The 27,785-nt window shown below is 54.4% G+C and overlaps 2 protein-coding genes and 1 long non-coding RNA gene across 5 annotated transcripts in view; 1 reads left to right on the forward strand and 2 right to left on the reverse strand.

Moving 5' to 3' along the window:
• Window positions 1-14,174, reverse strand: part of LOC132533402 (uncharacterized) — a 21,252-nt gene extending 7,078 nt beyond the window's left edge. Inside the window, exons 1-2 of the long non-coding RNA XR_009545257.1 lie at window positions 14,083-14,174; window positions 12,773-12,931 (exon numbers count right to left, since the gene is read on the reverse strand). This is a non-coding gene — a long non-coding RNA (uncharacterized LOC132533402). The remainder of the gene's footprint in view (window positions 1-12,772; window positions 12,932-14,082) is intronic.
• A 185-nt stretch (window positions 14,175-14,359) lies between these two features.
• Window positions 14,360-22,930, forward strand: OAZ2 (ornithine decarboxylase antizyme 2). Its single transcript, NM_001292067.1, is given in 5 exon segments — window positions 14,360-14,573; window positions 21,270-21,427; window positions 21,759-21,934; window positions 22,398-22,483; window positions 22,575-22,930. Coding segments are annotated over 5 exon segments (570 nt in total). The 5' UTR covers window positions 14,360-14,553; the 3' UTR covers window positions 22,706-22,930.
• A 1,405-nt stretch (window positions 22,931-24,335) lies between these two features.
• The window catches only part of ZNF609 (zinc finger protein 609), a 174,952-nt gene continuing 171,502 nt past the window's right edge, over window positions 24,336-27,785 (reverse strand). For all 3 annotated transcript variants that reach the window (XM_060174321.1, XM_060174322.1, XM_060174320.1), the window contains 2 exons: window positions 27,016-27,094; window positions 24,336-26,895 (listed from right to left, as the gene is read on the reverse strand). In XM_060174321.1, coding sequence (XP_060030304.1) covers window positions 27,021-27,094 — 74 coding nt within the window. In that variant the 3' untranslated portion in view covers window positions 24,336-26,895; window positions 27,016-27,020. The remainder of the gene's footprint in view (window positions 26,896-27,015; window positions 27,095-27,785) is intronic.

The following is a 27,785-nucleotide window of genomic DNA, read 5'->3' on the forward strand; positions in this document are numbered from 1 at the left end:
TCTGTCTTTCTCTCCCCCTCACTGTCTTCCACTCCTCTCTCCATTTCTCTCTGTCCTATCCAACAACAACAACAAGGTCAACAAAAGGGATAAAATGGCCTCCAGGAGCAGTGGATGCATAGTGCAGGCACCGAGCCCCAGCGATAACCCTGGAAGCAAAATATAAAAATTTAAAAAGAGAGAGAGAGAGAGAGGGAGAAAGACAGAGAGACACCTGGAGCCCTAACCCCAGAATTATTTATTGTATTTATTTTGTGGCCAGGGAGACAGCTCAGCTGGTAGAGCACAGGGCTCTTGGCTCCATCCCCTATTATCCCCTGTTATCTGGCTTCTCTTTCTCTCATGAGAGATAAATAAAGTGAGGGGGCTGGGCGGTAGCGCAGCAGAGTAAGCGCACTTGGCGCAAAGCACAATGACCGGCCTGCAGCTCCCCACCAGCTCCCCACCTGCGGGGGGGGGGGGTCATTTCACAAGTGGTGAAGCAGGTCTGCAGGTGTCTGTCTTTCTCTCCCCCCCGTCTTCCCCTCCTCTCTCCATTTCTCTGTCCTGTCCAGTAACAACAACAACAATAATAACCACAATGATAAACAACAAGGGCAACAAAAGGGGAAAAATGGCCTCCAGGAGCAGTGGATTCGTAGTGCAGGCACCGAGCCCCAGCGATAACCCTGGAGATAAATAAATAAATAGAACATTTTTCGTTTTCTCCTTCTTCTTTGGTGCCTGGGCACCTGTGTGCATACCAAGCTCATGGTTGCTTTGTCATTTAGGTAAGAGACAGGGACGGAGGGAGAAGAATAGAGCCAAAGACACTAGAGCTTCCCTCAGTGCCCCAACACCTTCCAGATGGCGCCAGGGTTTGAGTTAGCAAAGTGGAGTCTAAGTAAACTCTCTCTGGACCTAATAATTTTTTTTTGTCATCAGAGCACTGCTCAGCTCTGGCCTATGGTGGTGCAGGGGATTGAACCTGGGACTTTGGAGCCTCAGGCATGAGAGTCTGTTTTTTTTCCCTCCAGGGTTATTGCTGGGACTCAGTGCTGGCACTACAAATCCACTGCTCCCGGTGGCCAATTTTTCCATTTTATAGGCTAGGACAGAGAAATTGAGAGAGGGAGAGAGAAAAGGAGACACCTGCAGAGTTGCTTCACCACATGCGAAGTGTCTGTTCCTGCAAGGAGATCCGGGGCCTGCAACCGGAATCCTTGTTCTTTGCACATCTTACTACATGTGCTTACCCGGTGTGCCGTGAGAGTCTGCTTGCATGTAGCCATTATGCTGTCTACCCCAGCCCTTAATTTAGTTGTCGATTTATTGATTTATTTCTTGATGAGAGAGAAAAAGAGATGGCACCACAGCCTCACTCTGCAATTGCAGTGCCAGGGGCTGGACCAGGAACCTCATGACCATTGTTTTCACTGCTTTTATTCCAGGCAAAGGACTGAAGCAGGAAGCATTGGTGGTTCAGTGGTAGAATTCTTGCCTGCCACACGGGACTGAAGCCCAGGGTCCGGTACACGTAGGATATCACCACGAGTGACCTCCCTGCCTCCGTCCCTCCCTTTCTTTTCTTTCTTTCTCTCTTTCTTTTTTCTTCCTTTCTTTTATATCATTCCTTGCCTCCTTTTTTTTCTTCCTTGCTTGCTGTCTTCTCTTATTTATCATTAGTGAACAAAGAAAGAGAAAACCAGGGAGTTGGGCGGTATCGCAGCAGGTTAAACGCACGTGGCGCAAAGCACAAGGACCCGTGTAAGGATCGCGGTTCGAGCCCCCGGCTGCCCACCTGCAGGGGAGTCGCTTCCCAGGCGGTGAAGCAGGTCTGCAGGTGTCTATCTTCCTCTCCCCCTCTCTGTCTTCCCCTCCTCTCTCCATTTCTCTCTGTCCTATCCAACAACAATGACATCAATAACAACAATAAAACAACAAGGGCAACAAAAGGGAATAAATAAATATTTAAAAGAAATAAATATATTTTTTTTTAAAAAGAGAGAACCAGAGCATCACTCTGGTATATGTGATGCCAGGGATCCAACTCAGGACCTCAGGTGTGAAAGTCCAGTTGCTAATCCACTGTGCCAGCTCCTGTGCTGCCAGTTTTGCTTCTTAGGGAGAGACAGCACAGGCCTTTGGGAATTCTGACTTTAACTGGAAAAAAAAAAACCTGATTTGGGATCTCAGTAACCAAACATCTAAAACCCCTGCACAAGTGAGGCCAGACCTACACCAGGTGCAACACACACACACACACACACACACACACACACACACACACACACACTACTTGTAGAAACCTATTTGACATGTGACATGCTAGCAATAAGCAATACCTTCAATGACCACCAGAGGGCAGAGTCGAGCGCTGGCAGAAGTGGCTTTGGGCTGATGGGTCCTGGAAGCATGGCTCTCAGAATGGAATGTTTTCCCAGGTTCCTGCAAGTAGGGCAGGTCGTTCTCCTGGGGTTCATGTGGCTCCCCATGCCCATCCTCACCCCTGCTTCCCTGGTAACTTTATCTGGACTTCCTGCCCTCTGCCCTGTCCCCTACCCCCCTGCAAGAGGACAGCAGCCTGCCCTGACCACACCTCCCACTCAGACTTTTCAAGAACTTTCCCCAAGTGGACAGTCCAGACATTAATCCCTGTGAACCCAGAGGGCTGAGTCCCAGTACCACATGGGAGCACCACGTAGGGCACAGGGGAAGCTCCCTGTATGGTGCAGCCTTGCAGTGATCTCTCTCCTCTCTCAGCCTCTTTCTAAAGACATGGCTTGGTAGAAGAGGGTGCTGGGGAAACTGAGTGCCCCAGCCTTTGGGGGGGGTCGATTTGTGACAGGTTGGGAAGTTGGGAAGGTAACGGGAGGGAGTGAGACTAGTGGTGCTAGGCTAAGTCTTTCTCGCTTCTTAGTTATTTCCCATTATGCACGATTCAAACTCCTTGAGTGAAATTCAGATTTTTTTACAGGAGTCGGGTAGTAGTGCAGCGGGTTAAGTGCACATGGCATGAAGCACAAGGACTGGCATAAGGATGCCCACCTGCAGGGGGGTCACTTAATGGGCAGTGAAGCAGGTCTGCAGGTGTCTGTCTTCTCCTCCTCTATCCATTTCTCTCTGTCCTATCAAAAAAAAAATGGAGGTTTTCTTCTTTTTTAATTTTAATATCTAATAATTTATTGAATAGAGAGCAAGAAATTGATAGGGAAGATGGGGTGAGAGAGAGACACCTGCAGCACTGACTCACCACTCATGAATCCTTCCCCCCTGCAGGTGGGGACGGGGGCTTGAACCTGGGTCTTTGTGCATTGTAACATGTGTACCACTGGCCACCCTCTTTTTCCTGTATCAATAACCACTGCTCAGCTCTGGCTACTGATGGTACCAGGGGGCTGGACCTGGGTCCTCCCACATACAAGTCCCTTAATGGTGGCTGTATATCTTTTGATTTTCAAGACATCAGAGATAACGGGATCTCTGTGAAGAATCTCTGGTCATTTGTCCAGTGGGCCTGGTGGGTCTGAGGTCCCTGCTCTGAGGACATCTCTCCTGAGGGCTGAGCCCTGGCCCGTCCTGAACCTCTTGACCTGCTGGCTGAGCTACAAGCCCTGTGACGGCAGGAGAGAAAGCACACCGTGTAGGCCTCGCGGCCCGCTGTGCTCACGGTCGCATTCAGACCCTGGCACCCAAGTGGGAGGCATATAGCACTGAGTGAAGCTCCAGGGTAATGGCATCTTTGTCACTATCTGAATGATCGAGGTGCTCCCATGTGGTGCGCAGGAGCTTGAACCCAGATCTGTACACATGATGAAGTGGGTGATCTGTGCAGGGTGAATCATCTCCTGGTGCCCTTAGTTTTTTTTCTAAATATTTATTTATTCCCTTCTGTTGCCCTTGTTGTTTTATTGTTGTAGTTATTATTGATGTCATCGTTGTTGGATAGGACAGAGGGAAATGGAGAGAGGAGGGGAAGACAGAGAGGGGGATAGAAAGACAGACACCTGCAGACCTGCTTCACCGCCTGGGAAGCGACTCTCCTGCAGGTGGGGAGCCGGGGGCTCGAACCGGGATCCTTGCGCCAGTTCTTGGGCTTTGTATCACCTGTGCTTAACTGCTGCGCTACCGCCTGACTCCCGTGCCCTTACTTTTATTTTATTTTTTTTAATATTTTACTTTACTGGGGAGACAGCATAATGGTTCTACTAAAGACTCTCCTGCCTGAGGCTCTGAGGTCCCAGGTTCAAGCCCCCGTAACACCATCAGCCAGAGCTGAGCAGGGCTCTGGTCTTTCTCTGAATGTCTTTCTCTCTGTTTCTCTCATTCAAAAAGTAATAAAATAAAGTATTTATTTAATTATATAATTATTTTATTTTACCCCGCACTACCATCAGTCAGAGCTGAGCAGGGCTCTGGTCTTTCTCTGAATGTCTTTCTCTCTGTATCTCTTATTCAAAAAATAATAAAATAAAATATTTAATTATATTGTTATTATTATTATTACTGGAATACTGTTCAGCTCTGGCTTATGGTGGTGCGGGGGGACTGAACCTGGGGCTTTGGAGTCTCAGACATGAGAATCTCTTTGCATAACCATTACGCTATCTACTTCCACCCTCCAATTTTTTGGTCATCATCTTTGTTTATTTATTGGACAGAGACTGCCAGAATTTGAGGAGAAAGGAGAGACAGAGAGGGAGAGAGACACCTGCAGCCCTGCTTCACTACTTACGAAGCTTTTCCCCTGCAGGGGCTGGAACATGGGTCCTTGCACATTGTAATATGTGAGCGCAATCATGTGGGCCACTACCTAGTCCCTAGTTATCTATTTTAATGAAAGAGAGAGAGAAAGATACCAGAGCCCTGCTGAGCTCTGGCTGATGGTGGTGCTGGGAATTGAACCTGGGACTTCAGAGGCTTAGGCAGTAGGGTCTCTTGCAGAACCACTGTGCTGTCTTCCTTGGCTGCTCTTAGTTTTAACTTTTTTTTCTTTTTTTTAAAGATTTTATTTATTTATGAGAAAGATAGGAGGAGAGAGAAAGAACCAGACATCACTCTGGCACATGTGCTGCTGGGGATCGAACTCGGGACTTCATACTTAAAGAGTCCAAAGCTTTATCACTTCGCCACCTCCCGGACCACTAGTTTACCCTTTTGTTGCCCTTTTTTTAAAACTGTTGTTGTAGTTATTATTGTTGTTGTTATTGATGTCATTGTTGTTGGATAGGACAGAGAGAAATGGAGAGAGGAAGGAGTCGGGTAGTAGCACAGCAGGTTAAGCGCACGTGGCGCAAAGCACAAGGACCGGCTCAAGGATCCTGGTTCGAGCCCCCGGCTCCCCACCTGTAAGAGAGTCATTTCACAGGTGGTGAAGCAGGTCTGCAGGTGTCTGTCTTTCTCTTCCCCTCTCTGTCTTCTCCTCCTCTCTCCATTTCTCTCTGTCCTATCCAACAATGACATCAACAACAACAATAACTACAATAATAAAAGAACAAGGGCAACAAAAGGAAATAAATAAATATTTTTTAAAATTTACGTATTAAAAAAAAGAAAGTTAAAACTAGGGAGCTGGGTGGTAGCGCAGCGGTTTAAGCACAGGTGGGGCAAAGCACTAGGACCGGTGTAAGGATCCCGGTTCGAAAACCCGGCTCCCCACCTGCAGGGGAGTCACTGCACAGGTGGTGAAACAGGTCTGCAGGTGTCTGTCTTTCTCTCCCCCTTTCTGTTTTCCCCTCCTCTCTCCATTTCTTTTTTTTAAGTTTTTTTATATTTATTTATTTTCCCTTTTGTTGCCCTTGTTAACATTGTTGTGGTTACTGATGTCGTCGTTGTTGGACAGGACAGAGAGAAATGGAGAGAGGAGGAGAAGATAGAGAGGGGGAGAGAAAGACAGACACCTGCAGACCTGCTTCACCGCTTGTGAAGCGACTCCCCTGCAGGTGGGAGCTGGGGGCTCAAACCGGGATCCTTATGCCGGTCCTTGCACTTTGTGCCATGAGCTCTTAACCCTCTGTGCTACTGCCAGACCCCCTGGTTTTAACTTTCTTTAAACACATACAGGGGCCAGGGAGTGATGCAACTGGTTGATCACATATGTTACCATGTGCAGGGACCCAGGTTCGAGGCCCTGGTCCCCACTTACAGGAGTAATGAAGTTGAGCTTGCTGGAGGTGTCTCTCCTCCCCTCCCTTTCTCTCTTTCTCTTCCTCTATACCAAAAAAAAAAAAAAAAAAGCATGTATGTGAGAAACTGGCAGAAAATCTTGGGTGATGTGCTGCTTTGCCTTGTGCCAACCAGGTTCAAGCCCAGCCTGCCTAGCACTGAAGGAGGAAGCTTCAGTGTTGTGGTTTTTTTTCTCTCTCTCTGCATCTCTGTCTTGATCTTTCTATCAATAAAACAAGCAAACAAACGTATGTGGAGGGCCAGAGAGGTAGCTCACAAGGTAGAGTGCCTACATTAGCACAAGTGCAACCCAGATTCCAGTCCTGGCACCACCTGAGTGATGCTCAAGCAACAGAGGAAGCTCTGGTATTGTGGTATCCCTCCCTCCCTCCCTCCCTCTCTGTCTCTGTCTCTCTCTTTCTCTGAATCAAAAATGGTCCAGAGGAGTGAAATCTCAACTGTGAGAAGCTCGGGTTCCCAGCAAAACAATACAGGCTGCATGTGTGGAGAGGGGCAGGGAGCCCGCAGTATGACGGAAGAAGTGGAAGTCTCACACACCCCCTGCAGGCACCCTTGGCCAGAAGAGGAGGGCAGAGGGAGGAGGGCTCAGGGGGGCCTGTGGTGTGGGAGCCAGCCAGGCAGCCAGGCAGGAAGCGGCTGGCGGAAGGCGAGGTGGCTGAGGGAGCCTGGGGCCCAGGGTTCCGGACCACGGGGAAAACGTTCTTTCAGACCAACAGGAAGAACAGAAGCACAGCTTCCCACCCAGCCTGGCCCCAGAGACTGGAAGTGACCACGAGTCCTTTCTGTGCCAGCGAAGGCGCCCACTGTGGGACCAGGGGTTGGGCAGCCCACAGGTGCTGAGCAGGTGTCCCGTTCCAGCATCTTGTCTACCCAGGGGGCTGCAGGGGGAGGACTCAGGCTGGGGGGCCCTGGGCCTGGGGGGGGTGTTGGTGCTTGGCTGGGGGGCAAGGCATGGCAGCCTATTTGAAGAGCTGAGAAAACTAAACTCCGGGAAAGGTCTCAAAGATGAAGCCATTATTTTGTAGAAATACTTAAACAACTTAAGCCCAGTGGAGTATTTTACTCTGGTACAGAAACCATTATTGTAAAAATTGAGCCCTGGGGAGTTGGGCGGTAGCGCAGCGGGTTAAGCACAGGTGGTGCAAAGCGCTAGGACCGGCTCAAGGATCCCGGTTCGAGCCCCCGGCTCCCCACCTGCAGGGGGGTCACTTCACAAGTGGTGAAGCAGGTCTGTAGGTGTTAATCTTTCCCCCTCTGTCTTCCCCTCCTCTCTCCATTTCTCTCTGTCCTATCCAACAATGACAACATCAGTAACAACAACAATAATAACTGCAACAAGGGCAACAAAAGGGAGTATATATATATATATATATATATATATGCCTTGGTCTGGGAGGTGGTATGTGTCTAGTCCTTGGCCTCACACACACCTGAATGAGGCTCTGGGTCTCTCTCATTCTCTCTGCCCTTAATACTCTTTTATATTTTATTATTTGTTATTACAGAAATTGAAAGAGAAAGGAGAGATAGAGAGGGAGAGAGACAGAGACACCTGTAGCCCTGCTTCACCACTTGTGAAGCTTCCTTCCTGGTCAGGTCTGGGGGCTTGAACTTCTTCTTCTAGCGTTTGCCCTTCTTCCGTAGCCAGTAAACAGCGTCAGGTTGAAAGCTGTCAGGAGCTGCTTGTTGCTGGCTTTGAAAGTGACTGGGATCCATGTGGATTCAGTCGGCTAGGAAGGATCGTCAGTTTCCCCAGTGAATGGGTACTCACGGGATGCACCACGAGAAGGTCGATCCAATGCATCCCATTGGGGCTTGAACTCATGTCCTTGAACAATGTAGCATGTATGCCCTACCAGGTGTGTTACTGCCTGGCCCCAATTAACATGTTTAGAAAACGTCTTGATATTAACTGACCCACTCATATTTGGTTAGCTGGTTGGCTGGTTGGCTGGAGAGAGACCCCAGAGCATCACTCTAGATTTTTAAAAATATTTATTTATTCCCTTTTGTTGCCCTTGTTTTATGGTTGTTATTGCTGTCATCGCTGTTGGATAGGACAGAGAGAAATGGAGAGAGGAGGGGAAGACAGAGAGGGGGAGAGAAAGACAGACACCTGCAGACCTGCTTGACTCCCTATGAAGTGACTCCCCTGCAGGTGGGGAGCCGGGGGCTCGAACCAGGATCCTTACCTGGTCCTTGCGCTTCGCGCCACGTGTGCTTAACACGCTGCGCCACCGCCCGACTCCCGCCTCACTCTAGTTTATGTGATGCCAGGACTTGAACTCAGGACCCCGTGCTTGAGAGTCCAATGTTTTATTCTCTGTGTCGCCTCCAGGGCCACAATAAATAAATAAAAAGTTAAATAAGCCTTTCTTCCTCTCTCCCCAACTCCCCACTGGCCACATCTTGTGTCAGTGTCTTCTGGGGCTGGGAGGAGGCGCAGTGGGTGAGGAGCTGGACTCTCAGGCATGAGGTCCTGAGTTCCATCCCCAGCATCACATATGCTAGAGTGACACTTTCGCTTTCTTTTTCCTCTTGCTTCTTCATCCTCCTCCTTTTCTCTTTCTTTCTCTCTTTCATTAATAAATAAATCAACCTGAATTTGATGTGAGGAGACAGCATAGTGGTTCTGTAAAAGACCTTCATGCCTGAGACTCTGAGGTCCCAGGTTCAATCCCCAGCACCGCCATCAGCTAAAGCTGAGTCGTGCTCTGGTCTCTCTGCCTCTCTCATTAAAAATAGATGGGGGCTGGTTGAGGGCACACATTACAGTGCTCAAGGATATGACTTCAAATCCCCGCTCCCCACCTGCAGAGGGAAAGCTTCACAAGGGTGGAGCAGAGCTGCAGTTGTCTCTTCCTCTCTCCCTGTCTCCCCCCAATTTGTCTCTGTCCAAAATAAATAAAATAAAGTAAGACATCAAAATAGATGAGTAAAATATATTCTTAAAGTTTTGCATTAAAAAAAGGGCAACTCAGTCCCTCCTGGGAATCAGACCCATGTGGAAACTGGGTGTCAGTGGAGAAGAGACACACCCAAAGAGAGGGTCACCCCGCATCTGCTGGTGGGGGAGACGGGGATGGAGAAGGTGTGGGCAGGCCCACCTGAGGGTGCACGGGGACCTGGGGCAGGCCTGCCCTGTGCCCCGGGCGAGGTGCCCGCTCTCTGCTCTGTGATATGCCGCATTGTTCAGCAGCTTCCTTCCCTGGAAGGCGCGAGGGGGTGGGGGCCTCCCCCGGGGAGGGGACCAGGGGACATTCCCACGGCTAGCTGCCCTTCCGGTGCCCCAGGGCCGCGTGGGAATGGCCTGGAAGGCTAGAACACAGAGAGAGCGCATGTTTTCACTGGTGCCTGCCTGCCTGACTCAGTCCGAGGACTAAGTCCTCTGAGAAACTGTCACTGGAGTGCCTTACCTCTGGGCCCTCAGCTACGGTGCCCCCCCTTACTGTCTCCAAATATTTTAGGGAGGCCTAGGCCTGGAGGGCTCCCTGGAGGAGCCTCAGCTTCTAGTGCAGCTCTGCTGGCTGCCGGCTGACTTCCCTGGGTTTGTAAGGATGCTTCTGGAAACCTCCGCTCCAGCTGCAGTTTCCAGGCAGAGCAGCAGGACTAATTGGAACTTGGAAAGTGGTGGGAACCGGAAACAGGCATCGAGGGCAGCTTGTCCCATACAGTCTCTCTGCGAAGCCCTGGATGCTTTGCAGTCACACAGGGTGTGTGTGTGTGTGTGTGTGTGTGTGTGTGTGTGTGTACACACACCAGTCCTCACATACGTGCCTTAGGCAAAAGCTAAGATGAACGGCTCAGGGAGATGGCTTAGCCCATAATATGGTCACTTTAAGAACAAACACCTCATCACAGACCCCTGCGAGCGTCCACCTGGCTTTGACCTAGCATGTTATGATTGGGCCCTCCTCAATCGCTATCGAACAGGTCATGGCCGGTGCGCCGCTATGTTCCATCACTGGGGAGCCAGAGACGACCCGAACTGCCCCTGCGGCTACAGACAGACTATGACCCACATAGTCAACAACTGCCACCTCTCCAGATTCAAAGGAGGTCTCGAAACTTTACATCAGGTTCAACCTGACGCTGTTGACTGGCTACGGAAGAATGGCAAACGCTAGAAGAAGAAGGGGGACTGAACCTGGGATTTTGGAGCCTCAGGCATGGGAGGTTTCCTTTGCATAACCATTATGCTATCTACCCCCGCCAGTGGTCACTTTATCACATGCAAAGACCCAGATTCAAGCTCCAGGTCACCACATGGGAACACCTGTGGGTGGGAAGCTTCATGAGTGGTGAAGCAGTACCTTGGTATCTCTCCCTCTCATCCCTTGCCTCTCACTCTCAATCTAGGAAGGTAAAAAAAAAAAAGGTCTCTTGGGAGTGGTGGACTCCAGCAGACTCAGGGTCCCAGCAATCTCCCTGAAGGCAAAAGAAGGAGAAGGCGGAGGGAGACTAAGAGAGGAAGAAAAAGAAAGTTAAAGACAGCAAGGACTGCAAAAGCTGAATAAGGGCAAGAGACTGATATACTTTTTTTTTTTTAGTTTTTTAAAATATTTATTTATTTATTCCCTTTTGCTGCCTTTGTTGTTTTATTGTTGTAATTATTATTGTTTTTGTCGTTGATGTCATCATTGTTGGATAGGACAGAGAGAAATGGAGAGAGGAGGGGAAGACAGAGAGGGGGAGAGAAAGACAGACACCTGCAGACCTGCTTCACTGTTGTGAAGCAACTCCCCTGCAGGTGGGGAGCTGGGAGCTCGAACCAGGATCCTTGAGCCAGTCCAGCTGTACTTTGCTTAACCCGCGGTGCTACTGCCCGACTCCCGAGATTGGCATGCTTTAGCAATGATGCTTTAGTCACTTATCAGGACACCCCATCAGCTGGGGCCCTAATCGGGGAGTCCTGAGAGTCCCAAACAGACATGATGGGCCTAGACCTCGAATAAATCCCTCTCTCCATTGTTATTGGTCATTTCTATCAGGAACAACACAATAGACCCCTTCGTGGGCTCCCACAGGACCTTGCCCTCTACATGGATCGACAATGATAGAGAATGTTCCATCCTTCAAAGGGAGGCTGGACAACATACTCTATGCTACACCTGAGGAAGATGGGTCCTGATATTGGGGCAGCATGGAATGTTCCTACTCATGACCACAGAATGCGAAGTCAGATCTACAGGGATGCAGAGGTCACACAGGCTCCTAAGCTGAATCTGGGCCCCAGATCACATCAAATCGATGGGGTTTACAGTCAACAATATTTATACCCCTTTCCCATATTTGGGAGCTGCTCTCTTCCCTGATTCAGCTTTCTGGTCCTTTTTCCAGCCATGACATCATCTCCCCAGACAATAACTTGGATCCACCTGCATACCAGATTTCAGGCTCAGGGGGGAAAAAAAAATAGTATAGCCACAGGCCCTTTGGAATATAACTAAAATATGCCTACTAGATATCTACAAAATGGAGGAACCCCCCCCCCAACTCTTCATCTGAACTACTCCAGCCTTTAGGTCCATGATTGGTCAACAATTTGTTTGGCTTTGTATGTTAACTCTCTTTTCAACAACCAGGTTCCAGATGCCAGCATAATGCCGACCAGACTTCCCTGGACAGATGACCCCACTAATGTGTCCTGGAGCTCCGCTTCCCCAGAGCCCCACCCTACTAGGGAAAGAGAGAGACAGGCTGGGAGTATGGATCCACCTGCCAACACCCATATTCAGTGGGGAAGCAATTACAGAGCCAGACCTTCCACCTTCTGCATCCCACAATGACCCTGGGTCCATACTCCCAGAGGGATAAAGAATAGGAAAGCTATCAGGGGAGGGGAGGGGATATAGAGATCTGGTGGTGGGAACTGTGTGGAGTTGTACCTCTCTTATCCTATGGCTTAGTCAATGTTTCCTTTTTAGAAATAAAAAAATTTAAAAAAAAGAAAAGTTAAAGACAGGAGCCAGTCACTAGACTCCATAAAAACAAACAAATAAATAAATAAATAAATGAGTAAATGAAGCTGGAGGGAGCCAGGCAGTAGCACAGTGGGTTAAGCGCACAGGTGTTCAAGACCCGCATCCCATCTGCAGGGGGAAGCTTCACAAGTAGTGAAGCACGGCTGCAGGACTCTCCCCCTTTTCCTCTCTCTCCCTATCTCCTTCTGTTCCCTCTCAATTTCTCTGATTCTATCCAAGAGAAACAAAAAAAGAAGGAAACAAAGAAAAAAAGAAAGAAAGAGAAGGAAAAGAAAAGGGAGCTGGCAAGATAGCTCACTTGGGGAGAGTGGACCCACTTTGCCAAGCTCAATACTCAGGTTCAAACCTGGTCCCTACCACTGTGGAGGAAGCTTTGGTGCTGTGATCTCAGTCTCTCTCTCTGTGTGTGTATGTGTCTCTCTAGCTGAAAAAGTCAGCCCAGATCGGTGAAACTTCAGAAATGACCAAAAAAAAAAGCTGTGAGCTGGGTGTTTGTGGCCTGCAGTCAGGCCAGTGACTGAGCCTCAGGCTGTGACGCAGAGTGGTCCCGTGGCCAGGACCCTGGGCAGGCTGAGCAGGAGCAGTGTGGGGTCCTGGGGCTGGCCGGGCAACAGGTGACTCACCTGCCTCAATTGGGCTCCGGGTGGCACCAGCCTGAGTCAGGCGTCATGCAGGTTTCCTGGGTACAGCTGATGGTAGCTGACAGCTGCTGGGAGCTGGAGACCCAACCCTGTGGCTCCATCTGGGGCTGGAGTAGGTATGTGTGGTATCCTTGGAGGCTTCTGTCGTTCAAGAAATATTTGTACTTTAGACAGCTCTCGGGCCAGGGACTGAACCGGAGGCAGCAGGTTTGCAGAGCAGGTACTCTACCTGTTGGACTCCCTCCCCCACGGCAACTAGGTTTCTAGTTTTGTTCTTGGGTTTTAGTTTTTAGCTTTTTTTTTTTTCCATTTGATAGGACAGAGAGGAATTGAAAGGGGAGGGAGGGAGGTGGAGGGGGGATCTGCAGCACTGCCTCACTGCTCTTGAAATTTCCCCTTTGCAAGTAGGGACCTGGGGGCTTGAACCAGGGTCCCTGTGTGTATGGTAATGTGTGTGCTCAACCGGGTGCACTACTGCCCAGCCTCCAAATAAATATTTTTTAGAAAAATTTTAAAAATCCATCTTCCTTCCTGTTCCATTTCTATCCAAAAGAATAAAAGTGAATGAAGCACTGAACTTTGAAGCACGAGGTCCCGAGTTCAATCCCCAGCACCTCACATGTGATGCTATGGCCCTGTCTAGTGTTAATATATATTTTTAAAAATTTAGACACAGGGTGGTGGCACACCTGATTCAATGCACACATGACCGACGTGCAGGGATCTGGGACCAAGTCTCTGGGCTTCACCTACGGGGGGAAGCTTCATGAGCGGTGAAACAAGGCTCCAGGTGTCTTTCTTCCTCCCTGTATTTTATTTTAATTCTATATTCTGTATCTCAATCTTTCTTCTCAATTTCTTTCTATCCAAAATAAATAACAGTAAAGAAATTAAATGTGTGGTCCGGGAGGTGGTTCAATGGATAAAACATTGGAAGCAGGGGCCGGGCAGTGGCGCATCTGGTTGAGCATACATGTTACAGTGCTCAAGGACCCAGGTTTGAGTCCCCGGTCCCCACCTGCAGGGGGAAAGCTTCACAAGTGGTGAAGCAGGGCTGCAGGTGTCTCTCTCTCTCTCTTCCTTTCTATCCCCCGCTTCTCTCTCGATTTATGACAGTATCTATCCAGTAAATAAAGATAATAAAATTAAAAAAAAAAACATTGGACGCAAGAGGTCCCGAGTTCAATCCCTGGCAGCACGTGTACCAGAGTGATGTCTGTTTCTTTCTCTCTTATCTTTCTCTTTAATAAATGAAATATTTTTTTAATTAAATTTAATTAAAAATAAAATACCTGCCTGGGGCCTCGAAATGACACTGCCTTGCTCGGCCCTACCTACTCAAAACATGGAGCAGAGATGCTGCAAACAGCTCATCTGGGCTCCCCCCACCCCCATCCTAGGCCAAAGCGCCGCCCCCTCCCTCCCCAGCTCAGTTCCTCATCCGGGCCCCGCCCCCGCCCACAGCGCGCACGCGCAGAGGCGGGGCGGTGCTTGGCCCTTTGTTGTGGGCCCCAGTTTCCCAGGACACCGCGCGGCTCGTGGGGCGGGTCTATGCAGATGAGGCGCCCGGGGGCGGGGCGTCTGCGTCGTAGTCGGCGGCGGCGGCCGGGGAGGGTCAGTTGGAGGCAGGCGCTCGCCGAGGCAGGAGGAGGGCTCTGGCCCGCGGCCTGACAGGACTTCGCCCGCGCGCGACCCGCACCCACCCGCTCGTCACCCACCCACCCCTGCGCCGCCTCCTGCCACCCTGAGCAGAGCCGCCGAGGATGATAAACACCCAGGACAGGTAACGGCCCGCGGCCGCCCCCGCCCGAGCCCCGGCTCCGCCCATCCCCCACCCCCCCACCCCCGGCCTGCGGGCCCCCAAACCGCCCGAGCCCCTCCCCGCTGGCCTCCAGACCCCAGCTCCGCCTTGCACCGCCGCCCCCCCAAACGAGTGGGCGCTGGGCCGCTTCCCCGCTTCGGGGCGCGCCCCCTCCCCCACGTCCCCCGGGGGCGCCCGCACCCCGACGGCGCTAGGGGGCGCCCCGCCCGGCCCCTCGGCTCTCCCGCACCCTTCCCCCGCGGACCCCGACCTCCGCCTCCGCCCTCGATCCCCCTGAACCCCACGTCGTGATGTCACAGAGCGCAGCCCCCCCAGACCTTCCGGGGTGCGGCCCCCCCCAGCGAGGCCCTCCCCGGCCTGCAGAGCAAGGCCCTGGGTGCCGGCGTGGGTGTCCTCCCCGCACTCGGTACGCCCCAGACTCTTTGTTGGGAAGGCACGAACGGTCCCCCCACACCACCAGGATTTTTTTTTTTTAATTTTTAAAAAATTTTTCAATCGAGCGATGATTTGCACGACTTGTCACAAGGGTGCAGCCTCAGGTTCCCCAGACCTCAAGCCCCCACCCGGAGAGAGCGAGCGAGAGCGATGGAGAGGGGCTCGTCCTTTCTCAGGGCTGCGTCGTACTCCACCGGGTGTGCCGCCCACAGCTTCCCTGCCTGCCCAGCTCAGGCTGCAGGTCTCACTTTCTCTCTCTATTTTTATTTATGTAGTCATTGGAGAGAGACAGCCAGACATCGGGAGGGAAGGGGAGATAGAGACAGCTTTCCCTCTGCAGGTGGGGCACGGGGGGCCTCGAACCCGGGTCCTTGCGCGCTGTGACATTTGGGCTCAGCCAGGTGTGCCACCGCCCAGGCCCCCTGAGATCTCTCTGCCTCAGCGTCTTTGCTTGGCCCCCTGCCCAGGAGAGGAACTGCTGGATCAAGTGGTAGGAAGACTGTTGTTAATAGTTTGAGATTCCCCACCATTTTTTCCCCGACCACCAGGGTTCTCACTGGGGATCTGCGCCCGCACCGCCCCTCTGCTCCCCGCACACGGTAGAGGGTGAGAGAAGAAGAGAGAGAGACAGAGGAGACAGAGACAGGTGGAGAGGGGAGAGAGCCCCCGCTCCTGACTTGAACCCTGGCCCTCGCGGCATGTGTGCGCTCTACCTGGTGCTGCTCCCCCCCCCCGCACCCCCCCCCCCCCGATTTTTGCTGACCGTGCTCACACCTGCCACCGTGCTCACACCTGCCCGACCCAGTTGGGGCCTGGCGCTGGGGTTTTCCCAGAATTCCCCTGGGCTGGTCCTGCCAACCCACCTGGGGGGCTGCAGCCGCCTGCTGCTCGGCCCCCTTTTCTCTCTTTGAACTTCTCTGTGGGAAACAGACAGGGGGACACCACAGCACCAGAGCCGCCCCCAGTGCGGGCGGGGCTGGGCTCGCACCCGGGCCTGGGCCTGTGCCTGTGCCCAGCTGGCGGCGCGCACTTCCTGCTTGCGCCCCGGCCGCCCTCCTGCAGCCCCCCCCTCACCTCTGGGGCCCAGGCCCACCCGAGCAGGGGACAGACTGAGCAGAGGACAGACCGCGGCTTTGTCTCTGCCCGGAGTGTTTGTCTCCGTGGTGGCCTTGGCCGAGCCCTGGCTGAGCACCAGACGGCCCTGGGTTCTAGGGCCTGGGCTGGTAGGGGGAGGGGCCTGGTTGGTGGGGGGGCTGGGGGGCAGGGCCTGGTGCTGGGGGAGGGGGTGCCCTGGAGCTGGAGCCCAGCGGCTGGGCTGCGGGAGGCGCGGGCTTCCTGGAGGAAGCAGGCCGGCGGCTTTGTAAACAAGGCCCTTCCTCACTGGTTTCGCTCGGTGCCTCCTATAAGTCAGGGTTCCTGGGGGTGGGGGTGGGCTCCGGGACAGGGAGACCAAGCTTGGTGGCCTGGAGTGGGCGCGGGAAGACAGCCTCCGAATCCGGGTGGTGGGCCACGGGTCCTGCTAGAGTCAGCCCCTGGGGGGGGCTTGGCAAGAGGCGGCCGCTACAGGTGGCTAGAGGGGTCACACCCTTGCACTGCAGCGTCTGCATCTTCTCCCCTCCCCCCGAGGATGGGGGTGCACTGACTGGCACCCTGGCCGCCTGGGCTGGGGGGTGGCAGAGCAGGTTTGCTTCCTGTGCCTTCAAGGTCACGGGAGCCCGTCTCCCGCGGCCCAGGCACCCAGGTTGGACCTGCGCGTGGAAGGCAAGTGTTGCCTAATAATAGTCATTCTTCTCTGCCAAGAAATCCAAATTTAGCCTCAGAACTGCTCAGAAATTTAAAAAAAAAATGGAGAGGGGGGTTGAGGAGTGGGGTAGAGTGATGGTACTTATATGCATCTCTAGAAAGAAAAAGAGTGATTCATCCCTTTCTGAAACTGTGCGCGTGTCTGTCTGTGTGTGTCTGTGTGTCTGTGTGTGTGCTGTGGACCTGGGAGCCTCCCCGAGCGGGCTGGGGGATGAGCAGGAGTGATTACTGCCCCAACAGGTGGCTTCCCGTGACCCCCTCCCCTCCCCACAGGAGAAGAGCCTGGCCTTCCTGTGTGCACAGCCAGGCGGGCAGGGCTCCCTGGAACCCTGAGGAGGCATTTCACTGGTCGCCCCAGATTTACTGTGTGTGTGAGAGAGAGAGAGAAGCAGAGCATGGTCCAGTGCTTTATCCACTGCAGCAATCCCAGGCCACTGGCATTGTTCTTTTTTTCTTTTTGAAATTTATTTTATTTTGGGTAGAGACAGAAATTGAGAAGGGGGGAGACAGAGACACCTGCAGCTCTGCTTCATAACTTGTGAACCCTTCCTCCTGCAGGTGAGGACCACGGACTTGAACCCGGGTCCTTGCTCACTGTAATGTGAGCACTGTACCAGGTGTGCCACCACCTGGCTCCTTATTATTTTTATCATCATTATTACTATTTGTTATTGTTATTGCCATGGGTTTACTGGTGGGGCTTGATGCCCTGTGATAAACACATTGCTCCTAGCTGCCTTCTTTTTTTTTCTTTCTCCTTTTTGATAGAAACAGAAATGGGGGGGGGCATAGTCAGAGGGGAGAGAGCCAGACAGCAGTAGCCCTGCTTCCCCCCTGCAGGTGGGGGCTGGAGGCTTGAACCCAGATCCTTGCACATGGTAACATGTGCCCTCAGAGGGATGTGCTCCTTCCCTGAGCCCCTCAGAGCACTGTTCAGCTCTGGTCTGTGGTGGTGCCAGGATCAAACCTGCCTCGGGCCTGAAAACCTTTTGCAGAGCCATTGTGTTGTCTTCCCAGCCCTTGATTCAGCTTTGTAAGGAATGTTAAAGATTTGGTCTTGAGACCCAGAAGCAGAGCTTCACTCTGGCATATGTGATACCAGGAGTCAAAGTCATCACCTCCTGTGTAAAAGTGGGGTGTTCTGCCCATTGTGCCACCTCCTGGATTATTTATCTGTGGTGGGTGTTTGATCTATTCTGAGTGTGTGAGAGTGTGAGAGTGTGCATACAAACATGCCTGCATGTGGACAGAGAGACAACACTGCTGAGCTCTGGCTTACAGGGGTGTCAAGGATTGAACCCGAGGCCTCTTGGACCTCAGGCATGCAAGCTCTGTGCTCTTAACAAATACCTCTGAGGTGGCTCTAAGGTTTTATTATATTTGATATAAATGTATTAGTTTTGCTAGGGCAGGGAAAAATTAAGAGGGATGGGGAGATAGAGAGAGACAGCTGTAGCCCTGCTTCACTGCTCAGGAAGCTTACTTGCCCATGCAGGTGGGGGTTGGGGGCTTGAACCCAGATCCTTGCTCATGGTAACCTTGCACCACCACCCAGTTCACCTCCTTTATTTATTTTCTATTTTGGCCTTCAGGGTTACGGCGAGGCTCAGTTCTAGAAGTCTGCTGCTTCTGGAGGCCATTTCCCCCTTTTCATTTGATAGGACAGAAAAATTGAGAGAGGAGAGGGAGAGAGAGAGACACCTGCAGACCTGCTTCACCTCTGCAGATGGGGAGCAGGGGCTTGAACCCACGATCCTTACGTCGGTCCTTGTGTATGGTACTCTGTGCGCTTAACCAGGTGTGCCACTGCCTGGCCCCACCCTGTTTCTTGAAGGATATATATATATGTATGTATGTATGTATGTATATATATATATATATATATATATATATATATATATATATATATATTAGAGTGTGCCAGTTGCTTTGGCACGTGTCACGCCAGGGATCAGACTCAGGTGTCCTGCTTTGAGAGGCCCAGGCTCCATCCCCGCACTCCTCCAGGGCCTTCCCAGGGCTTCATTTGCTCGCATGTTACCTGAGCTCGCCAGCTGCCTCTGGTGGCGTCCATGTCTGTGCTGGGGAGGCACAGCCTCAGCCACTCCTTGCGTGGCTCTGTCCCCGTTCACAGTGGTGACGACATTTTCTCTAGAACCCTGCACCACAGGCCGACTCCCTTTGGCACACAGATGGCGGGAAGTGACCTTACTCAGGTGGGAAGCCACCCTTCGGGGTCACCTGGGACGAGAGGTGGCCGGCCGTGGCACCCAACGTCTCCCTCTTCAGCTGAATGTAGTGGGAGTTGGGGTGCGTGCATCCCTCAGTGCAGCAGTCAGTCACCAGCGATGTCCCCAGCCTCAGAGTGAAGTCGGGCGCCCTCAAGAGTGTCCTATGGGCCAGGGAGATGGCATGGTGCTTGTGCAAAGCACTGCCTCGCCTGAGGCTCTGAGGCCCCAGGTTCAATTCCCCGCACCACCATAAGCCAGAGCTGAGCAGTGCTTTAGAAAAAAATAAGTGTTCTGTGAGGCTGAGCGTGAGAGAACGTGAGGGGACCCCGAGCTGGAAGTGGGTGTCTGTGTCTTCTCATTTGCTGCCGCCGGCAGGCAGTGCCAAGGCCACCTGACCCTCCTCTGACAGGTGTGGGGGGTGGCCCCAAGTGGGTGCAGCCTTGAGCAGGCAGACAGTAGCGCTAAGGAAGACGGGACCCACAGTCTGGAGGGGACAGTGGTGGGTGGCTGGACGGGAGACCCCGGGCGTGAGTGGGCACAGTGGAAAGATCCAGGACAGAAGTCGATTGCAGGCCGCTTCCACGGGGAGGGAGGGTGGCTGAGTCAGCGGTTCAGGGCCAGGACCTATGACCCCACTCAGGACAGTGCGGTGCTTCAGCCATGGTGCAGGGTGGGGAGCAGCGCTGGCAGGACCCCGGTGCCCCTCATCTCCCCCCACCTCCCGTCTGGGCACCTCTTCTCTGTCCGAGGCAGCCTGGCTGGATGTGTGGACTCACGCTGGATTCTCACTAATCTGCCTCATCTTCCCAGGCCTCAGGCTGAGCTGCTTAACCGGCCTCTGGGGGGGTCAGGGTGCCCCGGGCGAACCCGCTCAGTGGCACCAACCTGGTCAGCGTCTGGTGACAGGAAGCTCGCACTCCCGCACCCTGGCTCCTACAGAGGTGGGGGCCCAGGCTCTCAGCAAAGCCAGGAGGGAGAGGCTGTTGCGGGCGAGGCCACACCCCCGATTTCATGACCCACCACCTGTGCCATCTCCCCTACGCCAGAACTGACAGTCGAGCTTTATTATTATTGTTACTATTTTTGAAAGACAATTTGCCATTCCTTGCATGCGGCTAAAAACAGGCCCTTTCTGACAGGCAACAGTGCTCACCAATTGTCATCTGCAGCCAGGCTTATCCTGGACCCCAGCTGCTTCTCTCTGAGAACTGGGCCTGGGTCCCAGGTTGGGGACCCCACCCCGCCCTGCCCCACCCCACTCACACACACTGGGCTTCCCAGGCTCCTTGGATGGAAGGAGGGTGCAGGGGGTGCTTCCCATGCAGAGGAACAAGGTCTGGGTACCAGACACACTTCATGAGCTCGTATGTCAGCCGTGGGCATTGTTTCTGTTCTTGCCTCCTGGTGATAATCTCTAGGAAAATGAGGGGATTCTGGGAACTCTGGGTCGAAGAAGAAACATTGCCAGGTTCAGTCCCTGACACCGCTGCGCTGGCTACAATTTAAAAGCAGACAAACGAAGGCACAACAACACTGGTCTTGGTCAGCGGGTTAGCCACTTTGTCTCTGTGGGGAGGAGGCTTGGGCAGCGCAGAGCCCTTGCCTTGCTCACCTGGGGCTGGGGCTCAGTCTTTGTCAGCACAGAGAGCAAAAAAGATGAGACAAGAGCAACTCCGGGATGGTGGCCCTCCGCCCTTAAGTGAGGTGGAGAGCAGGCCAGGCTCTGCTGTCCCTCAGCAGGCCGCTCGCTGAAGGAGCTTGTCTGCAGGTGGGCGCCGTGCAGGCTCCATGCGCCCACCCAGAGGGACAGGGCATTCCCAGAAGAGCAAGCTGCGTCCCTCCTGTCCACTCAAGTGAGCTTTCGAGGACCTGGGGTGACTCTGCTGGCACTGGCCTGGGTCACTGAGTCGTGGCATCCAGCCGCCCCCCCCCCCAGGGGGACTAGCCAGGGTGCTCATGGAGGGGGCAACCTGGACTGGCACCTGACTCCTGGGGCTGGTGACCAGCCCTGTCACCTGGAACTCTGGGGGCCAGTCCTGGGTGTGGTCTTGCCCCTGGAGCACCCTCTTGCCTGTGTTTACCAGGGACAGGGTGTGGGGCGCCTCCCCCAGCCCCCAGGCTCTGAGCAGCAGCAGACTCCCAGCTCCGGGGGCCTGCTGACGCCTCCTCTGCCCTCTGTCTCTTGCAGTAGCATTTTGCCTTTGAGTAACCGTCCCCAGCTCCAGTGCTGCAGGCACACCGTTCCAGGGCCTCTGTGGTGCTCCTGATGCCCCCCACCCACTGTCGAAGATCCCCGGTGGGCGAGGGGGCGGCAGGGATCCTTCTCTCTCAGCTCTAATACACAAGGTAACGGGGCTGGGGGGTGCAACTCGTGGCTCCTCAGTGTCTCCTGAGGAATTCTGGGTGCTGTGAGGAGGGGGAGCACTGCAAAGTGCCCTGGGACTCGCCCCGGGGTGCTGTGGGCTGGGTGGCTCAGTTCTTCTGGGTGCTGGTATGGGAACGGAGACCCAGGAAAGCCCCTGTCCAGGACTTGGCCTTCCTGTGCCAGTGCCCCTCCTGGTAGAGAGCAGAGGGTCTGGTGCCCCGAGCTAGGGCCCGTCTGTCACCCCAAGATGGCCCGGGGAGTGCGAGGCGGGGGACATGGGTGTGACCAGGCCCTCTGACCCCGGCCCCGCAGGACGAGAAGCTCACTGTGACCCAGGACCTCCCTGGGAACGAGGGGAGGCCCCACGTCGTCCACTTCCAGTATGAGGTTACCGAGGTGAAGGTCTCTTCCTGGGACGCCGTCCTGTCCAGCCAGAGCCTGTTCGTAGAGATCCCGGATGGATTATTAGCTGATGGGAGCAAAGAAGGGTGAGCAGCAGGTGCCACAGAAAGTTCGGGAAGGAGGGCGGATTTGTCCCCTAGCCTGGTTGGTGACAGTTCGTCTCCAGCTAGCCAGAGGGCCTGCTCAGGAGATCACAGCAGGCCACGTTAGCCCGGTCCAGACCGCATGCCAGAGCCTTTGCAGAGTGGCTCAGCAGGGTGGGACCCCCAGGGCAGCCAGGTGTGGAGGAACCTGAGGAGGCAGCCCTGGGGGGTCCCCCCAAAGCTGGGCTGTCTGGGGGCCAAGTTTCCTGCTGTCAGTTCCTGGTGAACAACAGCCCTGTTCCCAGGAGAGAGGGCCTGAGACCGTTGTTCTTAAGAGATTTTGAAATAGGGGCCCTCTTGGTGGAGAAGCTTCCCATGTAGGATGCTGATGGAGCCTCAGAGGTGGCGCCTTTGTGGGGTGGGGTGGGGGGGTCCTGGGCCTGAGCTTCCTTCTGGCGTCTTACAGATTGTTAGCACTGCTGGAGTTCGCTGAGGAGAAGATGAAAGTGAACTATGTCTTCATCTGCTTCAGGAAGGGCCGGGAAGACAGAGGTGAGGGAGGGGGCAGCCAGGGCTCCAGGGGCGGTGGGCCGGGCCTCTGTCTGGTGGGCGCCCCTCATAACCTCACCTCTCCTCTCTGCAGCCCCGCTCCTGAAGACCTTCAGCTTCCTGGGCTTTGAGATCGTGCGTCCAGGCCACCCCTGCGTCCCCTCGCGGCCAGATGTGATGTTCATGGTTTACCCCCTGGACCAGAGCTTGTCAGACGAGGACTAGCGGCCAGACGATGCTCTGTCCCAGAGCCACAGTGGGGGGCACGGGGAGTTGGGCAGCCCACAGCCGGAGGAGGAGAGGGCTCGGCCTTCGCCGCTGGAAAGGTGGCGGGGCACAGGGCAAGGGCTGCCTGTTGTGTTCTCGGAGCTGACTCGACTTTGTTTTCCATAAAGAGCAGTATAAACATATTATTCACATGTAATCACCATAGTAAACGAAGATGTTTATCAACTGGCACTAGAAGCTTCTTCAGCCGCGCGCTGTGTGATGTGCTGTAGCCCAGGGCAGGCCTGCCCTGGCCCCTGCCCCTGCCCACTGGGCTTCCTTTTTCAGTTCTTCAGACTCCTTGTGCATTTTCTTTCCTTGCTTCCTGTCACCCCACAGGCCCCCTGGCCCCGGGCAGTGTCCTCATTCCCTGTGGGCTCCTGTGTGCATCTGTGTCCCCTGGAGAAAGTCCCCACCCCTAGGGTCCGCCTGACCCACGTCCCCTGCTCGCTCGTTTGCAGTCAGGACACTGAAGCTCACCCCACCACCAGGGCTACTTCAGGGGCGCCTGGCCTTCGAGCAGCAGTGGCCTAGCTCCTGCCCACAAGTGACTGCCAGGGGTTATTGCTTTCAGCTGCTGTAGGCCCCGACCCTCTTTAAGAGCACAGGCGGCTCAGGCCTGGCAGCTGGGGGGGGGGGGGGGCTGTAGTGCTTGGTATGGGCCCTGCGGCCTGGGGGGGGCTCCGAGTGGGGGGGTGCGCTGGCCTACTCTTTGCCGGCTCAGTCTTAAGTGGGAGGACAGAGCAGCGAGTGAGGCTGGGCAAGGGGTGGGGTGTCAGGGAGGAAGTGTGTTGTGTTACTGTGTCAATAAACTGATTGGAAGTCGTGGCCGGCTGTCCTTTGTTCCTGTCCTGGGACCACTTGGCCGACTCGAGTCGGGGTCTGTAGGGCAGTGCCAGTGCCTGTTAGCAACTAGGGCAGACCCTTGGACCAAGGTCTGCTTCCTCCAGGAGCCACACCTGGGTCCCCTCACAATCCCTGGGCTCCGGAAGCCTGTGTGAGGCATGAGGGCAAAGGGACAGCACCCACTTCCCTAGCCAGATGGGGGTGGGGTGAGGTGTGTGTGTGTGTGTGAGGGTTCAGCTTTCTCGAGATGGGGGCTTGAGTACACATGCTAAAGTGTACAAGGACCTGGGTTCAAGCCCCTGGACCCCAGAGGAGAAGTTCTGAGCAAGCAGTGAAGCAGGGCTGCAGGTGTTTCTCCCTAACACAACATGTATGTTCATATTATAAGTACGTGTCTCAAGGGCTCACTGGCATCTGGCTCTCTGCTTTTGTGCCCAGACTCAGCCGAGGGGGCTTGGAGTTGGCCACCTGGGCAGATGCCCCTGGAGGCAGGTGTTGACAGCAGAGGGCCTGGGACTTAACCCCAGCCCAAGAGGGAGAAAGGGACCAAGCCACAGGGCCACTTTACTCAGCTGGCATCTGCTGCCCCCTACCGGCAGCTTCTCTTCACTGCAGCGGACTTAGAGACCCTGGCGGGAAGAGTGGACCCAGCCTGAGAAAGGGAAGGAGCGCCCAGAAGTCACTTGGGAGGTTGGGGTGTGGGGCAGGCTGGCAAGGCGGTGTGTGAAAGGCAAACTAAGTCTGAGTTTAAAAACAGGGACATTACAAACTTTATTCAATAAATACAACCAATAATTTAAAAATAGACTTCAATTCCAAAGTTGATCAAGAAGAAGGAGTAGAAAGTGGAGAAGGGGGACAGGAAGAGGAAATACAGAGGTCTGGCTAGGCTGTTTTGGGACCACCCCCCCAATGCCCTTGTCCAGTGTGTTGGAGCCAATAGCCCTTGTGTGTGTGGTGGGGGTCGTCACCCTGGGGCTACCTGGGGCCGGTCCTTGGTGTGGGGTGGGGGTGGGGACAGTGGGCTCGGGTTTCTGGGGGCTCCTAACTCCCAGGCGGGTTTCAGTAGTGCAAAGCCTTAGAGTGACCCCCACTGCATAGCTTGACTTCCTGTGAAGAGGGGTAGGTTCTGAGGGAGAGGCCTGGGGGAGGGGGTGGCAGCTCCTGGAAGCTGGTGGACACTGGACTCGGTTCGGGCTGGCTGGGGGGGGGGCAGGTTGGGGGGTGGGTGGGCGGCACATTCCGGGAGAAATAACCAGCAGCCCTCACAGATTTGTGATTGTCTCTTAAAAAGATTTATTTTCTCTTCTTGCCTGAATGTACACAGGCAAAGAGAGCACAGCTTGTATATATATGTATATATATGTGTGTGTGTGTGTGTGTGTATATATATATATGTATTTATATATATATATATATATAAAGAACAAGGAACTTAGTATTGTACACTTTACAGAAGGGAAGAATCAGCAAGACTAAACTGGAACCCAACAGCAACGCCAATGGGACAAAAGCTACCAACAGCAACAGCGGCTTCTGGCCCAGGGCCTCCCGCTTGCCCCAACCTGCTCCCCAGGTGGGGGGCTGAGCACCAAGGCAAGCGGGGGGGGGGGGGGGGGGGGAGGACTGGGGCTGGAGAGGGGAGAACAAAAGACATGGGCCCAGGGTGCTGGGCCCAGCTAGCTGCCCAGTTGAATCTTGGGGGGCATCAGAGGAAGTGCCTGCTGGAGCTCAGGCTGTTAGGGACCTCACACGGGAATGCTTAGCCCTTCAGCAAGCAGAACCTCCCTCTTCAGTCAGGTCCTCTCTCCCCCTTCCCCTCCCCGCTTGGAAATTGGAAAAGAAGGTTCCAGAAGCACCCCCTTCACCCCCCATACACACACTTCATCTCACAGGGTGCCTGATTCACCTCTGCTGCCTGTCGCCCTACCCTGGGACAGGAGGGATGAGGTAAGTGCAGGAGGACCAGCTCTCTGACTTTGGGGGATTTTCATGGGGGAGCCCCAGGAAAATGAGCCCTGTCTGTGGTGGGGTGGGGTGGCCCTCCGCGCCTGGCTCTGGGGGTGTCCGAGCCCTGGCAGCTGCCGTGCAAAGGGGGTGGGGTTGGGAGGCCTTGCAGCTATTCCCCCTGACCCTAGGATCCCCCAGCTGCAGAGGAGGGAGGGAACCAGGGGAATGGGGGGGGGGGACACAAAGGTAGAAGAAACCAAAAGTTTTCAAGGGAGAAACAACAACAATAACAAAAAAAAAAAAAAAAACCAAACTAAGAATAAGTGATTCCCTTCCGTAGAGCCCCCAGGCTGGCCTGCTCAGAAGTCCTCCCGTGTGGAGTAGAGGCCACCATGCCTGGCCCCAGGGGAAAAGGGTGACTGTCCACAGGTCCTCACACTATGTACAGAGTGCCAGGCAAGGGACACACCAGAGTGAAGACAGACAGTGATGGGGAGGGCCTGGGGACCGTTGGGCTGAACAAAGTACAGGGGCAGAAGGAATGCTGGGGTGCCTGCTGAGAGGGCCCAAACTGGGGGGCCGGAGATGGGGGTGGTGGGGGTTGTGCTCAGAACCCAACTTAGAAACAAGGACCCACTTGCCTGGCTGCCCTCTCTGACTGGGCTGCACCTGCCGGCCTCGTTTTCCATGCAGACGGGTCAAGGAAAGAGGACGGGAGTGTCAGGGTGTCACCTTAAGAGCAGTCAGAGCTGTGTTCCCCCCAGTGGGAATCCACCCCCTGGGGGGGCTTCAGAACAGCTCTACAGGGAGCATAGAGAGGCCCTGCGACTCAGCGCCCCCCCCCCCCCCCCCCCGGAAGATATGGCACAGGTCACGGGGACGGGCTGTACCTCCCTGCCAGCTGCCAGGCTGGGAGACACCTTGGTGGCCCCTGGGAAAGGCACCGCAGGGCTAGGGGGTCTGAGGAGCAGCAGGACCATTAGTTTCACAGATTCCCGGAGCCCCCCCGCCCAAGGGCATCTTCCTGTCGGGCTGGGCTCTGAGCACCCTGTGCTCGTGGCGGGGGGGCAAGGCCTCGTGTCCACAGGGACAGAGGAAACAGCCCCGTTTCTTTCCTGAGATTCTACTTCCTCCATGCAGGGCTCTGGGGCACAGGCTGGAGGGGGGGAAGGTCCCCATGGTGGTGGTGAGGGTGGCTGTGTGCGGTCTTCAGGCCTCCCCGGAACTTGGGGGTGCCTTGAGGTGGGCACAGCGGTGCTCCTCGGGGCCAGGGCCCCTGGAATGAACTCCCCCGCCAGGGACCAGCTCTCGGGCTCAGCCGGGGGGGCTCTGCCTTCGGTCCAGGGGGGGCTCTGTTGGGGGAAAGCGGGCAGTGAGCACAGCAGCCAAGGGAGAGGTGGGTGGCACCCCTCCAGACCAGGCACCTCAGCTCCCCAGGATCCCTGCTGGGGTCCCCAGGGCCAGTCACTCACCATTCTCACCTCCGGGGCGGTGGGTAGAGCGAGGGGGCTGAGCCCTGCTGGCTGGCCACAATGGCCGTGGAGGAGAGCCCTGCGGGAGGAGAACGTGAGGGGGCGGACACACACCTGGCAGCTGTGGGGGCTGCATGGGGACGGGGCTCCGGCCCTGATTCCCCTGATGAACAAAGCCAGCCGGGGGGGTGGGGTGCTGTTACATGACCCCCAAAAAAACTGGCTTCAGGAGGTGAGGGTTCTGGACAGATTGGCCACTCAAGATAAATGAAATCAGGCAGCCTGGGAGGTGGCACAGCGGCTAGAGCACTGGACTCCCAAGCACGAGGCCCTGAGTTCAGCCCGTTATCACATGTGCCAGCACCAGGTCTTCCCTCCCCTTCTCTCTTTCTCTCTCTTCTATTAATACATCTTTCTTTTTTCCTTTCAGGAATTTTAAGCTTTATTTAGGAAAATTGAGAACAGCCCCATATTGGGAATACATGTGGGCTGAGAGAGAGAGACCCTGAGAACCCTTATTCACATGATGGCAGGCTCACCTAGGCAGAGACTAATATATCTTTTTAAAAAAGGGGGGACCGGGGTCATGCACAGGGATCTGGGTTCGAGCCCCCGGTCCCCACATGCAGAGGGGAAGAGCTTTGCAAGTGGCGAAGCAGAGCTGTAGGTGTCTCTCTGTCTCTCCCTATCTCCTCCTACTCTCTTGATTTCTGTCTCTATTGGAAATAAATTTTATAAGAAGAAAAATGAACTTGGTGAGGGCAGGGACC

This window comes from Erinaceus europaeus, chromosome 16 (genome assembly GCF_950295315.1).
Source record: "Erinaceus europaeus chromosome 16, mEriEur2.1, whole genome shotgun sequence".
NCBI lineage: Eukaryota > Metazoa > Chordata > Mammalia > Eulipotyphla > Erinaceidae > Erinaceus > Erinaceus europaeus.